Source organism: Telmatherina bonti, assembly GCF_933228915.1.
Source record: "Telmatherina bonti genome assembly, chromosome: 2".
NCBI lineage: Eukaryota > Metazoa > Chordata > Actinopteri > Atheriniformes > Telmatherinidae > Telmatherina > Telmatherina bonti.
The window spans coordinates 30901870-30915956 of NC_136620.1; the positions used below are offsets into that span (position 1 = coordinate 30901870).

Sequence of the window (14087 nt, forward strand, 5' to 3'; positions counted from 1 at the left end):
CTGTTGTCGTACCTCTTTTAAGTTTCCATTCTTATTCAGTAGAACACACCAAATTGCACCCAAACTGGGTTCAATTGGTGTAATCTGCTGAAAGATCTGCTTGTGTCTGGAGACTGAGAGCACAATTAATGACCAATCAACCCAACTGCATACACAAATACAGAGGTTGGTTTCCAGCTCTGTGAGCCTGCATAGTCTGGCATTCTTAATGACTCAAAATAAAAGCAGGAATTCAGGATAGTTTACCTTCATAAGCTTCACTTAGAATTAAAAAGGTTCTCCTACATCCAGCTCTAGTCTGTACCACCTTACGTCAAATCATTGTTGAGGTTGTAATTCATTCTTGAGGTATAAAGGGTCCACCACTCCGTCTTTATCTGGCCTTGGATCAGGGGCTGCTTCCCAAAGGGACAGGGCTGACAAGTACCTCCCTCATGTATGACAGCTTTGTAAGACCTTAGATGAAAGATAGCGGCTCTTTTCCTGAGTCCATCTTCATTGTTAATCAAGTATTTTTTATTCATGTTTTAATCTACAGTATTTAGTTTGACTTTTCCTTTCAGGGGTAATTTGCCAGTTAATATGTGAATGAATAAAGTGTAAACACAATTTCCAGATAAGATGAAGCCTAACAATAGAGAGTCATTGTCAGCACTGAATTTAAAGCTGTAGAAAAAGTATTATAAATAGAATGGACTCAGTATAAAACCTGACATTTGTTTAATCTGTTGTGAGTTGCCATTGGGCTGACAGACTTTCATATGACAACGTTTGCATACACATGTGGAGGAGCACACATGAACGTAGTTTTCGCAAATAATTTTTCCTTTGAAAGGCGCCTGTGAGAACATCTGCACTGGAACATCTGGGAATGGGAGGAAATTTGGCAACGTTCAGCGTGTCATGCAATGAGTGTTTTTCGAGCACTTCAGAGGGATGAGCAAAGCGTTGAGCCCCACAACCTTAAAGCCGTGACAGAATTTATGGAGTCCAGCAGCAAGTGGTTCTCATTACCCATGTCATCTTCCAAACAAATTGCTTATTGCGCTCACAGCTGGGGTGCTGGAAGGATTTCTGTCTTCTGGAATAATAACTATTATTTGGTGTTTTCACAATGTGTCCACAATATTGTTCCAGTTGTTTTTAACAATACACATGGTCTGATGTAACTTGAATAAAAGTCATAGAGCATTGTTCATATAATTAACATTTGCATACTTGAATTATTATCCCTTTTATTCAACCAAATAAAGCAAAACAAAACTTAAAAGCCCTCGTGTGGAGTAAAACCACAGACGCAGACTAACAGCAGGAATGCCCCTCATACTGGTGGGGGATTCCAGTTCCAGTTTAAAAGCCATCCACTTTTAACAGTGTGCATCTGGCAGTGAGAAGCTACGAATTATCCGCCAGGAACTGTGGAATAAATTGTGCCCGGTACTGGCGAGATGAACAAACTGCACCTGGTCTGACACAGCTGCAGCTAAAGTCTAGAGGCAGGATTTTGTGTCGAAGGCCTTGAAAAGACATTACACAAAGAAGAAAGAACAGGAAAATGGTCTTTATGGTTACTGATTTCAGAACGTTGAGTGCGAAGTGTTTAATTTGGCATCCGCATCCATCTGGGAGGAAAATATAAAAAAAATCATTAATTTTCCTTAAATAGTAAATGATGTGATTCTCAGTGTATTTTAGATATTTTATTCTTGATTACCTTTAATAACAACACCTTAAAGTGATTGCTGTGAAATTGTCTTTATCTGTACCACTAAAGGGTGTCAAAAGGAATTCAATCATTTTTCTCCTTTATCAACAAAAAGCTGCTGAAGCCGAGGCGCTGATCAGTCAAATGGAAGTAGTGGATAAGAGATTAGATTTATGAGCACTGCAGGCCTTGCAGAATACCAAGAGCCAATGCTTAGTCCATGCTTATGCTTTGTTGTGCTTATTCAGGCCAGGCAGGTGTTCAGTTGAGCTGCATCCAGTGATTCCGACTAGCATGTCCAAGCCATTATTCTCTCTTCACCCATGCCTGTCTCAGTGAATTCTTTGCATTTGCATTGTTCTTTGCTGCCAAGAAGAACAAAAGTGAGCAAAAGTCTAATTAAGGGAGCCTACATATAAGAAAAGACACAGCAGAGTTGTGTAGCTAGCTGTCATGAAGTTCTTAAACTATTATTACATATGTTCTGATAAATTTTTTATATTCTACCAAAAATCTTGGTGGTCTATATCTCCACGTGGACATGATCAGCTGTATGCTAACAATGGAAGCATACTCTGAGACACAAAAACACAGAAGCTGAATATATAAGATTGTATTACATTAATAAATGTAAATCATCATATAAGCCGAAGACAGTTGAGAGCTGGAGGAGGACAAACAGTGATCTATAGGTCTTCTCATAACAGATTATGTACTGACATTCTCCAAATGTTGACACTTTGTAATTATACATGTTGACATTTTTAAATTACAAGTAAGACATCCCATAATTTATTTGTTCAGTTAAATGTGAGAAAAAGCAACAATTCAGTCCTTAAAGAATTTTAAAATGTCATTATTTTCCATTCTTGACACTTATATATTTGTTAGATTGTATTCCAGTATTATGGTTATTAATAATGTAAAGAAAAGTGAATTTAGATGATTATTAATCGTTGAAACAATTTATTGCAAAACTAAAGACTTAAAGTAAGTTATATTACTTTAGTATCAGAGTCTAAAGATAAGCATTCACTCCTTCAGGCTATAAACTGCTGCCTAACTTTGTGTGGATAGGACCTACATTATGAACAAAGAACTATTCCAAGTAGACGAATAGAACGCATTAATCCCCAGCATTCTGGTGAAAATTAGAAGGAAATGCCTGTGTAATGTATAACCAAACTAAGAGAGATCTCCTCTTAATCCATTTGTAGTAAATGCTTGGTCTTGGTCTTCCTTAAAAGGCAACATTCCAAATTTTTCTCCCGATCAGTCAAAATCACATTACGCGTTACAGGAATAGAGTAACAGATGATTAAACACACACACACACACACACACACACACACACACACACACACACACACAAAAAGGTATTTCTGCCTTTTGTAGAAAAACGTAGAACATTCAAACTCTCTCATGCTGATTATTCACCAAGCTCTAATCCAGATAATCTCCATCATACAGGGTTTTTTCCAGGTTTATTTTTAATTTTCTTAACCAGACATACAGTGGGTAGATTTTAGAAAGGCATCGTACACACTCAGATTAAATGAAAGGGAGAATAAAGTAGCTTGATAAGCTAAATAATAACTGAAAATTACAGGTTTTTAAAGGACATGCAAAGTGTTTGCCCTTTGGCGTATTTGTAACCACAGCGACATTTCTTGGATAAAAGTTTAAATGATCAGATAGTTGGTTATTTATACCTTTAGGGTCACTATTTTATCGGCAAATTAATTCTACAGCAATGCCAAAGTTTAACAACAGAACCATTAAGCATTTCCACTGGAAGGCAGCAATGATAATAAAAACAACTCTTTTCATACACTCTATACGTTGCTTGACTATAGTTGCCCTTTGAGAGCGGACCCTGAGGTATTGTGAGGAATTTAAAGCAGGTGCTGCACAATTGGTTCGTCCAGAGTGAAGGGAGCGAGAAACGCTGCTGGAACACAACTGCTGAACATCACATTCTCCAGCCAGTTGTGCTGTCAGTTCATGGATAACATGCAGCATGTGTGAAATATACATTCAGCATTTCCATTCAACTCAAACCATCAACTGGACAAGCATATTTCCTGCTTTTCTCATGTAAGACAAAAGAGAAGCTCATTAAAACTAATGAAACGGTCTTAGCTCACTCTTCCACACCTTGTGTGTTCCTCAAGTAACGTTGCAGCATCTGGCATGGATTTCTACAGTAAAAGTCTCACTGGAGATTCACAGTTGAAGAGTTCTTTTAATTGAATCCACTCCCAAGTCTGTGAGACAGAAATGTCTTCTGGCAGGACCTTTTCAAACACACACATGCATGTTGGTTTGCCATGTGGACCCTGCTGCAGCTTGAAATAGTTTCCCATGTTTGTCTCACTCCTGTAAAAAAAAAAAAAAGATGCTGCCTTTGCATGTGGATGCACAGAGTAGGAAAATGGATTCATGTTTTTTCTCTGGGTTGATTAAATCAATTTAGTCAAAGCATAGGTTTAATAGTAAAGATTTGCTGTTAAGACAGGCTTTATCTAACGCGACTGATGATGAGTTTTGTTGAAATCTCGATTCTGTACAGTCTGTGGCTGCCTCCATTTCAACAGTCCAGCCCACAACACAGCACATACTGGCGCAACCTTGAACCTACTGCTGTGTAACAATATACACATTCACGTCCCACAGACAGCAAATTGCTTCTCTCATTCCCCACCACGCCCTGCTTTCGTTCTCAGCCACCTGCAAAACAAACTGTGCTGGAAATTTCACTACAAATTACCCTGTGTCTGCCAAATCCCCCCGGGAGTGCTGGAAATCAAAACCGTGGATCTTCCTGCCCCCACAGAGACAGACCCTAGCCTCACACACAAAATACCTTGCCCTTTTCTTTAAAAAAAAAAAAATCATGCACTTTATCAGTCATTCTTTCTAGTTTTGTTAATTTCTTTGAACAAATTGGAAAGTTTCATTTTCTTCTTGTTAGCATTAATGCAGTTTATTTAAAATCAAACGCAGAAACAAGCTTAAACAAACAACTGCAATCTTCACCTAAAAGGCTGATTTGAATGAAAATGTGTGGGAGCAAAGAGGAGAAAACATATAAAAGTTTCCTGTTAACTTTTGACAGCACCTCTGTCATGAAGAACGCACGCCTCTGTGGGCTTAAAGTCGACGTGACATTGTGAAACTAAGCCTCCATTCCTGCAAAAGAAAGACTGAAAACTGAGACCTGTTTCGCTTCATGGGAAAAATCAAAGGAAAGCACATACCTTAGCAGTGAATAATGATCAACAGCATAAACCTAGCAGCACTGACATTGCTGGAGCCACAGTGCCACCTGGTGACTGCTTCTACACCAAGCAGACAGGAATGTCAGAGAGAGAGTGAGTCAGTGGCCGATGTGCCAGAGAGATGAGTGTTGAAAGCTCCTTGGAAAAAGGATTAGGAGTGTTTATGTTGGCCAAGTGGACCGCTGCCAGCTGCTCAAGTGTGCAAACTTCTTAAAGCTGCAGAGCTTCGGGTTGGCCATGAATCTTTTCACTCTATTTACCCTCCTCCCGGACTGTATGGACGGTTGTGCTTTGTTCAGGAGAAAAGCACCCTTCAACCCCCACTGCCTTATAAACTCCCCCCCAAAAAACAGCTTTTCTAGGACACCAATCCCCCAAACCCACCCAGACACAAAGTGTGTGCTTTAATATACTTGCTGTGGACTGGCTCATATTCACCCTGAATTTGACTTGATTAAAAAAAAACAAACAAACAAACAAAAAAACTGGATAAGACTCCAGGCTGGGAGCTGGAGGGGTGTAAAAGCTCTGCGACCTGGAACTGGATCAGAGCGATGCTCTTGAGCTGTTGTTATGAAACGAGGGTCTCAGGTCAAGGAATAATAAAAGGCAGCCTCAGCAGCACAACAGCTAACTCCCAACTTTTGTTCCTGAGTCTTAGAAGCTCGTTCGGCCCCCTCCATGTTTGTCGACAGCAGCAGTACCGTTTGAAGAAGAGGACTCAGACATGCATATTCAGTTGTTATGTGGACCTCCTAATCATTCAACCTATCCTATCTTCTTCCTAAGCAGCTAAAATGTTTCTAGGATGATGTGATGTTTTGCTTTGAACAAACTGTATAAATAGTTGCACTGCATTAAGCATCTATATGCCAAATTTCTAATTTGTTTGATCTGTGCTGATCTATTATTGACTGCTTTGATTTCTACACTCCCACTCAAAAGTTTGGACACGCTTTCCAATTGGATTTAATGGGAAAGTGTGTTCAAACATTTTAACTGGTTCTCTATGTAAAGGATGCGCAAATTTCACACATCTAATTAAATATATATCAGCACTAAAGATCGTGTTTATATCTACCATTGTATCCATGTGTAAACTTTGTTTGGTTGATTATTTATGGATACAATTCTAAAACCATGAAAAAACTTCCACATAGTGTGGGATTATTACTGACTGCCTCCAGTCTGGAGTATTTTGGGGTTCAGATGTCAAACTGATGGGAGTATGTTTGTGAGTTTCTGTGGGGAAAAAAAAAAGGTTTTAATTTATGTAATAATTTAAGTGACAGGATAACATGGTAAGCGATATTAAGTTTTTACATTTTGTTGTAAATGAGGAGAAACTTTGACCTGTGAAGAAGAAAGAAAAATAAAACTGTTTCTTTTCCCACAAAGTCTACCGCATCAGTTTCCTTTTACATCTGACCATAAAGACAATAATGATCCGCTCTTCAGAGGAAGATAGCAGCACACTGTTTCCATCTTAACCAGCTTAACCATTATTCCTTTTGACAAGTTAAAACCTTTTCAGTGCTGTTTTTAACAAATGCAGCAATTTTATTTAACATAAACTGTCAGATATATTAACAGAAAGTTACCTTGACTTTGTACAACTTTGTAGAAAAGGTAAAACATAATGTTCAGGAAAGGAAAAGCTTCAGTGTGTGACAGTTCTGAAGTGAATTCTACAAAAAATTACTATATAATTGCACTTTAATCTCATATCAAGGACATTGCTCTCATGTTAAAAGCAAAGTTTTCCCAATGAAAAAAACACTAATAATCTAAATATCCATGAGCTGCTTGTGAACTGGGCTCTGGAAGTCATCGTACTTGAATCATATAATATAGAAAATCATGTCCTAAATTTATGCGTTTGTGAAAACAAATCTTTGTTGTCTTAGATCGAGACTGGGAAAGACTTAGTTTAAATCCAAAATTCTGAAAGCTTACTGAAACTTATCCAGGACACAGCTAGTCTTCATCCTGCTACTTGTGGTGTGTAACCTGGTTATATTGGCAGTGGTAAGTTTAAGCTCCATTTTTTTTCTCTCTCTCTCTCTCTCCATTTTGAATCTATCCAATTAAAATACCCTGCATTTGCAGTCTCTGAGATCACTGGGTTTTTATCCAGGTGTTTGCAATCATGCCACATTGCCTAAAGAGGTCCTCTGCAATGGACTGGTAACCTGTCCAGGGGGTGCCATGCCTCTTATCTGCTAACAGCTGGGATCAACTCCAGCTTCCCCAGGACCATGAAATGCACCAAACGGTTAAGAAAATGGATAGATAGATGGATGGATCCTTCATTCGTGTCAGTTTCTGAGCAGACTGGAGTTTTTGTTACACAGATTAATAACTAAAGTGTTTGTCATAAGATCACAAAAAGTTGTTTGTAGGCCTACACTATCAATAATAAGCGGTACTTCTGCAATGGAGCCTTTTTGCTACAGATTTACAGTCTTTTGTACAAAGAAAAAAAGTTATCATTTTAAAGGCAGATGGCTTGGATCTATTCTGAAGACTTTTTCATGTTTAATTATAAGTTACAATGTTAATAATAAATTGATCAAGTTGTAAATGATAATATTCAACATTTGACACTAATCCCTGAACATTTTAGAAACCTACCACTGCAGATTACTCAGTAACTGTAATTGAAGACACAGACCTTTAAAGATTCTTCTATACTGCCATCTTCTGGTAGAAGAGAATACTGCAACTACTAATTTACATTAATTATAAATACACAAATCGGTTTTATGTCTGGGTATCGTGCACCTATGAGATTAATAAAATGTATAGGTGTGATAAAAACGTCTGACACAAACACGTTTAGAATCAAAGATGACAAAGACTCATGAAATCAGCTCATATTTCAAACTTTATAAAGACAGCCAAGAGGCTTCATTTAAACTGGAACATGCTGGATATCATTCCTGCACACAAGCCAAATCTCCATCAATAAATTCTTTTCAAACTGACTCATCTAATATGTCAACATAATACTTCACACATCACACCTACCACCTGTTCACAGTGGAGGGTTTCCAGCACTGAATGTAACATTTTATTTGCTTATGAATTGACTAAAAAAATGACATTTTCCAGTATCACCTTGTATTTTAAGGATATCAAGATGTTAAAAACCCATTAAATCAGCTAAGTATATTGCACCACATTGTTGCTGTAAACAAACTCACACTATTGTCACTGCCAGGCCCTGAGGGGATTCATATAAAGGCATGAGATGCACTGCAGGAATTAAGCAATGAACAAAAACACAAATATGCTCAAACCCATCCCAAATAAATGGATCTTTAACGGTTTTTGTGCTAAATCTCCTGGGCAAAAGCTTAAAACGATATTGCTTATGTGGAACAAATATAATAATTGGGACAGTTGAATAATTTAATGACAGTAAGGTGATATGTGCATAGAAATAACAAGCTTTAGAGGAGACACAAAAACTACAACAGCTACATTTCAGTTAAGAATTTCAGAAAGTTTAGACAAATATTGCAACATTTAAGGAAAAGTAACAGAAAAATAACTTAAAAATCATTATTGGCCTAAACTTTTATTGAAAAGTTTCCAGTTCATTTCTGTATCTAATATTGATTAGTATGGCTTCATAATGATTGTCATGAACTCCTACAAGATCCTTAAAAACCTTTGACAACTTCTCTATCCTGGCTCTTGAAACTGCTCAGCTGCTTTTGTACTGATGCTCATCGCCGAGGTGTTTGAAGAAGAGGTAGACGACTGTAAAGCAGCATCTGTTGGTGAAACTACTCCATTATCTCTGGTTTTGAAATAAATGACATAAAACAAGGGCAGGACAATGCCTATCAGGAGCATGGCTACGACAGCGTTCCACCACTGGATTCCCCAGTCAGCACCGTGACTGGTCCGGCGCTGTTGTCTGAAACTGAACCTTTGTGACTTCTCACCGTTGTCCAAGAAATCCTCGTCATGATCAGCTGTGGTCTGAATCAGTTTGTCGATATCATTATCCACTTCCATTAGAAAGTCTGTGACCTCTTGTAGATGCGACTGGGCTCGGGCTCTGTCATGAGACCTCACTGGTGCAGTAGCTGAATGCGGCATTTCCTCCTGAGGATCAACTGGGTCTGAGAAGGTCTCTGTTAGAACACTGTGTCTCTGAACTGGTATTTTGATAGATTTCAGTGCAAAAAGATCTTGATCGTGCATAAGGTTGTTTACCCGCTTTATATCTGCCACCTGTTGACAGAAATAAGGTTTGTTGTATACAAACGTCAACTCTTCATTAGGAGGAAAATCACAAAAAAAATTCAGTAACGATGGAAAACATTTACCTTACATCCATACTGCAGTGCAATCTTGTTGAGATTATCGCCATCTAATACCTCCCGCTCCAGCAGCTGGATGTTTCTCTGCTTGTCCCGCTTCATCTGTCTCATCTCCACAATGCTGAGCTCCTCCTCATCTGAGGATACTGCATATTCGTTCGGCCTCCTCTTGAACATATACACCTGGCCATCTACACTGGCATGAACATCTACGGGGGCCTGGAAGGCTTGTGGGCCATTCTCTCCCCGCCACATGATGACACACCAACCTGCAAATATCCCCATTCCACCATTAAAGCACTCGCAAAACTGATATTTATACTCTGGGGTCAAACTAGACTTTGATAAAATTGAAGTGTCCAGGTACTGAAGCAACTTCAAGCAATTCAATAGCAATATCTGACATTAAAACTTGTTTTGATGGGACAAAGCAATTAAAAGCTGTGTTGTGGACAGGTTTGGGCTTTCCTCCATTAGGTTTTTATCAGTTTAAGACAATAAGACACTAAGAGTGGTTAAAAGCTTGGCTGTCCAAACTTGATTACAGTCGCATCATGATCAGCCAGGAGAATACTCTTTGATACTGTTTTGCATATTTAGCAAAGTCTTTCATAAAGACAAGTATTTGAAAAAAAACATTCACAAATTCAAAATGCAAACTTTTTGTTATATATTCAAAATACAAAAAGAAACCTTCAAAAAGGCAAACAAGGTCTAGAAGAACATGTGTTGTCTTGATTAAGTCAGCATCAACCTTTATCAGTGATTACAGCAATATAAGATATAAGTCATGCAAAGTAGTATAATCAAATACATAATATATATCATGGCGTGTAATTCTGTTACTCGTTTATCTATGAAGTAGCAGAAAGCAGAAGCATCTAGGTTTAATTCCTATGTGCCTGCTCAGATACACCTGAATGCAGCCAAACAGATGGGGCTTCTTCATTACCGACAGACCCAATAACCCATATCATGCTGTGAAAACAACTAAGACGTCTCTAAAAAAATAAAGAAGTTTAATATTTAAAGATAGTTAAATCTGTCATCTAATATTAATCCAGTGGAGGTACATTTAGTATTGGCTGAAAACGGAGAAAAAAGGCTGAAAAATTAACATTACTTGAGTTTGTTAACTTGACATTATAAGTTAAAAGCGTTATTTATTTAAGCAATTGTTAACAAAAAGCACTTCCTTTTGGTTAATAGTTTTACTTTGCATTCACACCAGTGGAGTTAGCTTCAGGGAGTTTCTGTATGGCGTTTAACAATTTCAACAAACGCCTCACCAACTTCAGCAAGCGGACAAAACACCAAACAATGGACAGCAGTCTTCTCACCCATTATCTTACACATTACACAAACATTTAGTCACTTACAGCATTGGTTTAGGGATTCCTGGAATAAATGTGTCTCTTTCTGCAGCTGGATTCAAGCCCACAACCATATCTGGAAGCTCTTCGACCTGGTTTGTCCATTTCGCGGATCATTTTGAACATATACATTTAAACACCTTATGTTCTAATGTATCGTTATGTTTTGTTTTGCTCTCCTCTATTTGAGGTAAATTGGTAACATTGGATGAGGAGAAACACCGACGTGGCAACCCTAGGACCATATGTGGAATTCCCTGAGTTCAACATGAACACTTGAATGCAGCACCAACTTCTGCTAAAGCTAGCCTCTTAGCTTTAGCAACTGACATTCACCATGTGTTCAGCAACTATGTAACAGCAAGCTGTTTTATTTTACATACAGATACCATGAAATCGTGCGCTTAAGACCAGAAGGAGACATACAGTTGACAGGAAACACACTTTCACCGACTTTTTAAAATCAGATTGAGCTGTTTCCATCTGATTACCTTATGCTTTGGCAATAGTTAAGCCACCACCTTTCCAAAGCAGTCCTCCCTTGAAGGGTTCGTCTGCTTTAGACAGTAGCTCCCTGCTACTGCTAAAGGAGCTACTACTCTAGCCTAGCTCTTCGTTACACGATGGAAGTTGTTCACATTCAGACAACATGTTACAGCGCCACCCACTGTTCAGCTGTGTGAAACACAGCTAACAAAAAAAAAACAAAAAAACAAGCCTTTTCTATTTCTTACAACTTTGCAAAAAGTCTTAAATGAGCGTTTCAGATATACTGAATTTCCAGTTGAAAATAATCAATGCTCATTATAATATTGAATTTTATTTATTTTGTCAGATTTTTTTCCCTCTATGACAATTTCTTTTCTTTTTTTTCTTTTTTTTTTGGCAATAGTTAACAGAATTTCTTTACACATATATCACCTGAAACAAGAACACATTTTTTTGGGGGATTATATCAGTAACGTTAAAGACCAACATTTGTAGCTCTATACACAGCTGTTGTGTGTTAATGAGACACAAATTAATTATTTATGAGACTTTGCTGTCAGTCCATTCATTTCACAAGAACACTGATTGGAGAAAAAAAATTCAAAAAACTGTTCAGAGGAGACAGATGATGATGCTTGAAATATATCTATGAAAATGAAACTGTCAATGAAGCAAATGGAATTTGTGAGGATTTTTTTTTAAACAAAACACCCATGCCTCAGTAGAAAAACTCCAGAAAGTGTAATTCTATAAATTTCAGCCCACTCAGACTATCAAAGACACCGAAAAGAACCACAGCTAAATAGATAAAAGAAACATTCAGTTTAAAGCGTTATCTATGTATAGTGTCCGATGCTTCTTTCTGATATAACGGTGTTCATTCCATCAAAAACAGCAATCCCTTCACATCGCCTACCAAACAAACACATTGCAAGAGGAAATGAACAATCTTGATGTGTGGTGCATAAATGACAAATAACTATTCATCAATAATTAAAGTAGCTGATGGTTGACAGGTTCTTGAAAGGAATTAGGACACAACACCTCCCATGATCATCTAACATCTCTATGAAAGTTTCAGAAGCAGCTGTATTTGTTGAAGAAACTTAAGAAAGCTTTACTGCCTAAACCAAACTCTTGTTACCTTTTATAAACAGAAAGATACATATTTGTTTACATACCGTGCAACATAAAGACTCTGCAGAGTGTGATTAAAACTGAATAGGACATTGTTACTGCCCAGTAATCAAACATCAGTTATATTTGGGAAGAGGCCAAATGATAAAGAAACACAAAAACTTTCAGAGCCAAATACTTAATGTAAGTTTGGACTTTTTTTTAATCATCTTCTACACTCCACCATGACAATAGTTTGACATTTGTGACTCAATTTCTCATAAATGACCAAGATAGTAGAAATTCAATGTCTCTTGTGCACGTGTACCCTTTCTGGCCACTAGATGGGGGTGTTGTTCTTCCAAATGAGATTGAAAACAGCCCGTTTGAGGAAATTGATGCTAAAGGTTGTTTTCTTTTCTTTTCTTTTCTTTTCTTTTCTTTTCTGGCATAGAACAAAACACAGATTCATTTTTTTTGACATCTATTTATATAATTTAGCTACAGAATATTCAGTTTGTTCTTACCTAGAGAAACAAGTGTTTAAGTGTCACCAACTTATAAATAGGAAGGAACCTTCTATCAAGAAGAAAAGCTAACTTCACAACTGCATGTCAAGTTAACTGATCACTATAAAATCTCCTTAGAGTTGACTGTCAGTGGTTGTTTGTCTGTCTGTGTCGACTCTGTGATGGACTATCGGCCTGTCCAGGGTGTAACCACTGCTGGAATAGATGCCACCCCCCTGTGACCCTGTGTTAAAATAAGAACGAATGGAAAATGGATGGATGATCTTGATGGCAACAGTTTTGAGACGGCTTTATGACTTATTGAGGATGTGTTCCTGCTCCTCTGTGTACTATTCAAATATACTAATTGATAAATAAAACCGTTAATGTTGGAAAGCTCACCACTACAATCCATTCATGCTGAAACCATTTTTTGAATATTTTGGGGATACTACACTTCAGGTTGTTGCTGCACATATTCGCTTATCTGTTTAAAACAAGCACACAGTAAGGATTAAAACATATTACTAATTGGTTGCTTTTATTTCAAAGGAGAGCATTTTCGGCGAGAGAACAAGTCAAATTTGGGGTGTGGCTATTAATCTAGACAACTTAATTAAATTAAAAAATAGCCTAAAGAACTATGATATGATAAGGTAACATTTAAGAAAAAATAGTGAGCATAATTGAAACACAATCAGTGATTGCCAGATTGCATTCTGATTACTGAAACAAAGTAGCAACATAATTATCCTGCTAGCATCTTTTGTAAAGGTAATTTGAGTTGATTAACTCTAAACAATAAATGTGTACAATTATGTTTCCAAGTCAATGACACAACTTAGGTTGATAGTCTATATGTGACAACTAAATTAACTTTTAAAAACTGTACATTTTGATTAAAACTTTGGCTAAAAAAAAGGTTATTAAATAGCCTGTACAAATACATTACATTTATGGTGGAAAAATGAACAAATGGTCTGTACACATTTAGGAAAAAGTGAAAATCGTACTCAAGTATTCGGTAATTTCAGAGGACTGAAAGTCTTTTTTTTTTTGGACACACATCTGTCATGGCTTGCACAGAAACATATGGCAGAATTAACATTTTAAATCCTCATTTAAATCAAAATTAAATCAAATCAAAGTTTATTTGTATGTATTGTTTATGTGCACTTTTCATACAAGAAGCAACTCAAAGTGCTTTACATATGTTAAAACAAGTAAAACAAATACACTTATCGTCATTCTCACACACATACTGACACACCCCAAAT

At 37.3% G+C, this 14087-nt stretch overlaps 1 protein-coding gene across 3 annotated transcripts; it reads right to left on the reverse strand.

The window, feature by feature from the left end:
* Positions 1–7861: 7861 nt before the first annotated feature.
* lysmd4 (LysM, putative peptidoglycan-binding, domain containing 4) lies at positions 7862–11271 on the reverse strand. Of its 3 annotated transcripts, none has more exons than XM_079258637.1 (3): positions 11188–11271; positions 9330–9592; positions 7862–9234 (listed from the first exon to the last, which is right to left on the reverse strand). In XM_079258637.1, the coding sequence occupies exons 2-3, from the start codon at positions 9576–9578 to the stop codon at positions 8677–8679; spliced, it is 807 nt and encodes a 268-aa protein (XP_079114763.1). In that variant the 5' UTR covers positions 9579–9592; positions 11188–11271; the 3' UTR covers positions 7862–8676. The 3 variants fall into 3 exon arrangements, with proteins under 3 accessions (XP_079114763.1, XP_079114764.1, XP_079114762.1); XM_079258638.1 differs by lacking the exon at positions 11188–11271 and adding an exon at positions 10703–11142; XM_079258636.1 differs by lacking the exon at positions 11188–11271 and having other exon boundaries at positions 9330–10389.
* Positions 11272–14087: the final 2816 nt, after the last annotated feature.

Coding starts and splice junctions, on each gene's coding strand:
- lysmd4 (XM_079258636.1), bottom strand. CDS start 9,608: ATGGGGATATTTGCAGGTTGGTGTGTCATCATGTGGCGGGGAGAGAAT. Junction 9,235..9,329: donor CACTGCAGTATGGATGTAAG/GTAAATGTTTTC, acceptor TTCTGTCAACAG/GTGGCAGATATAAAGCGGGT.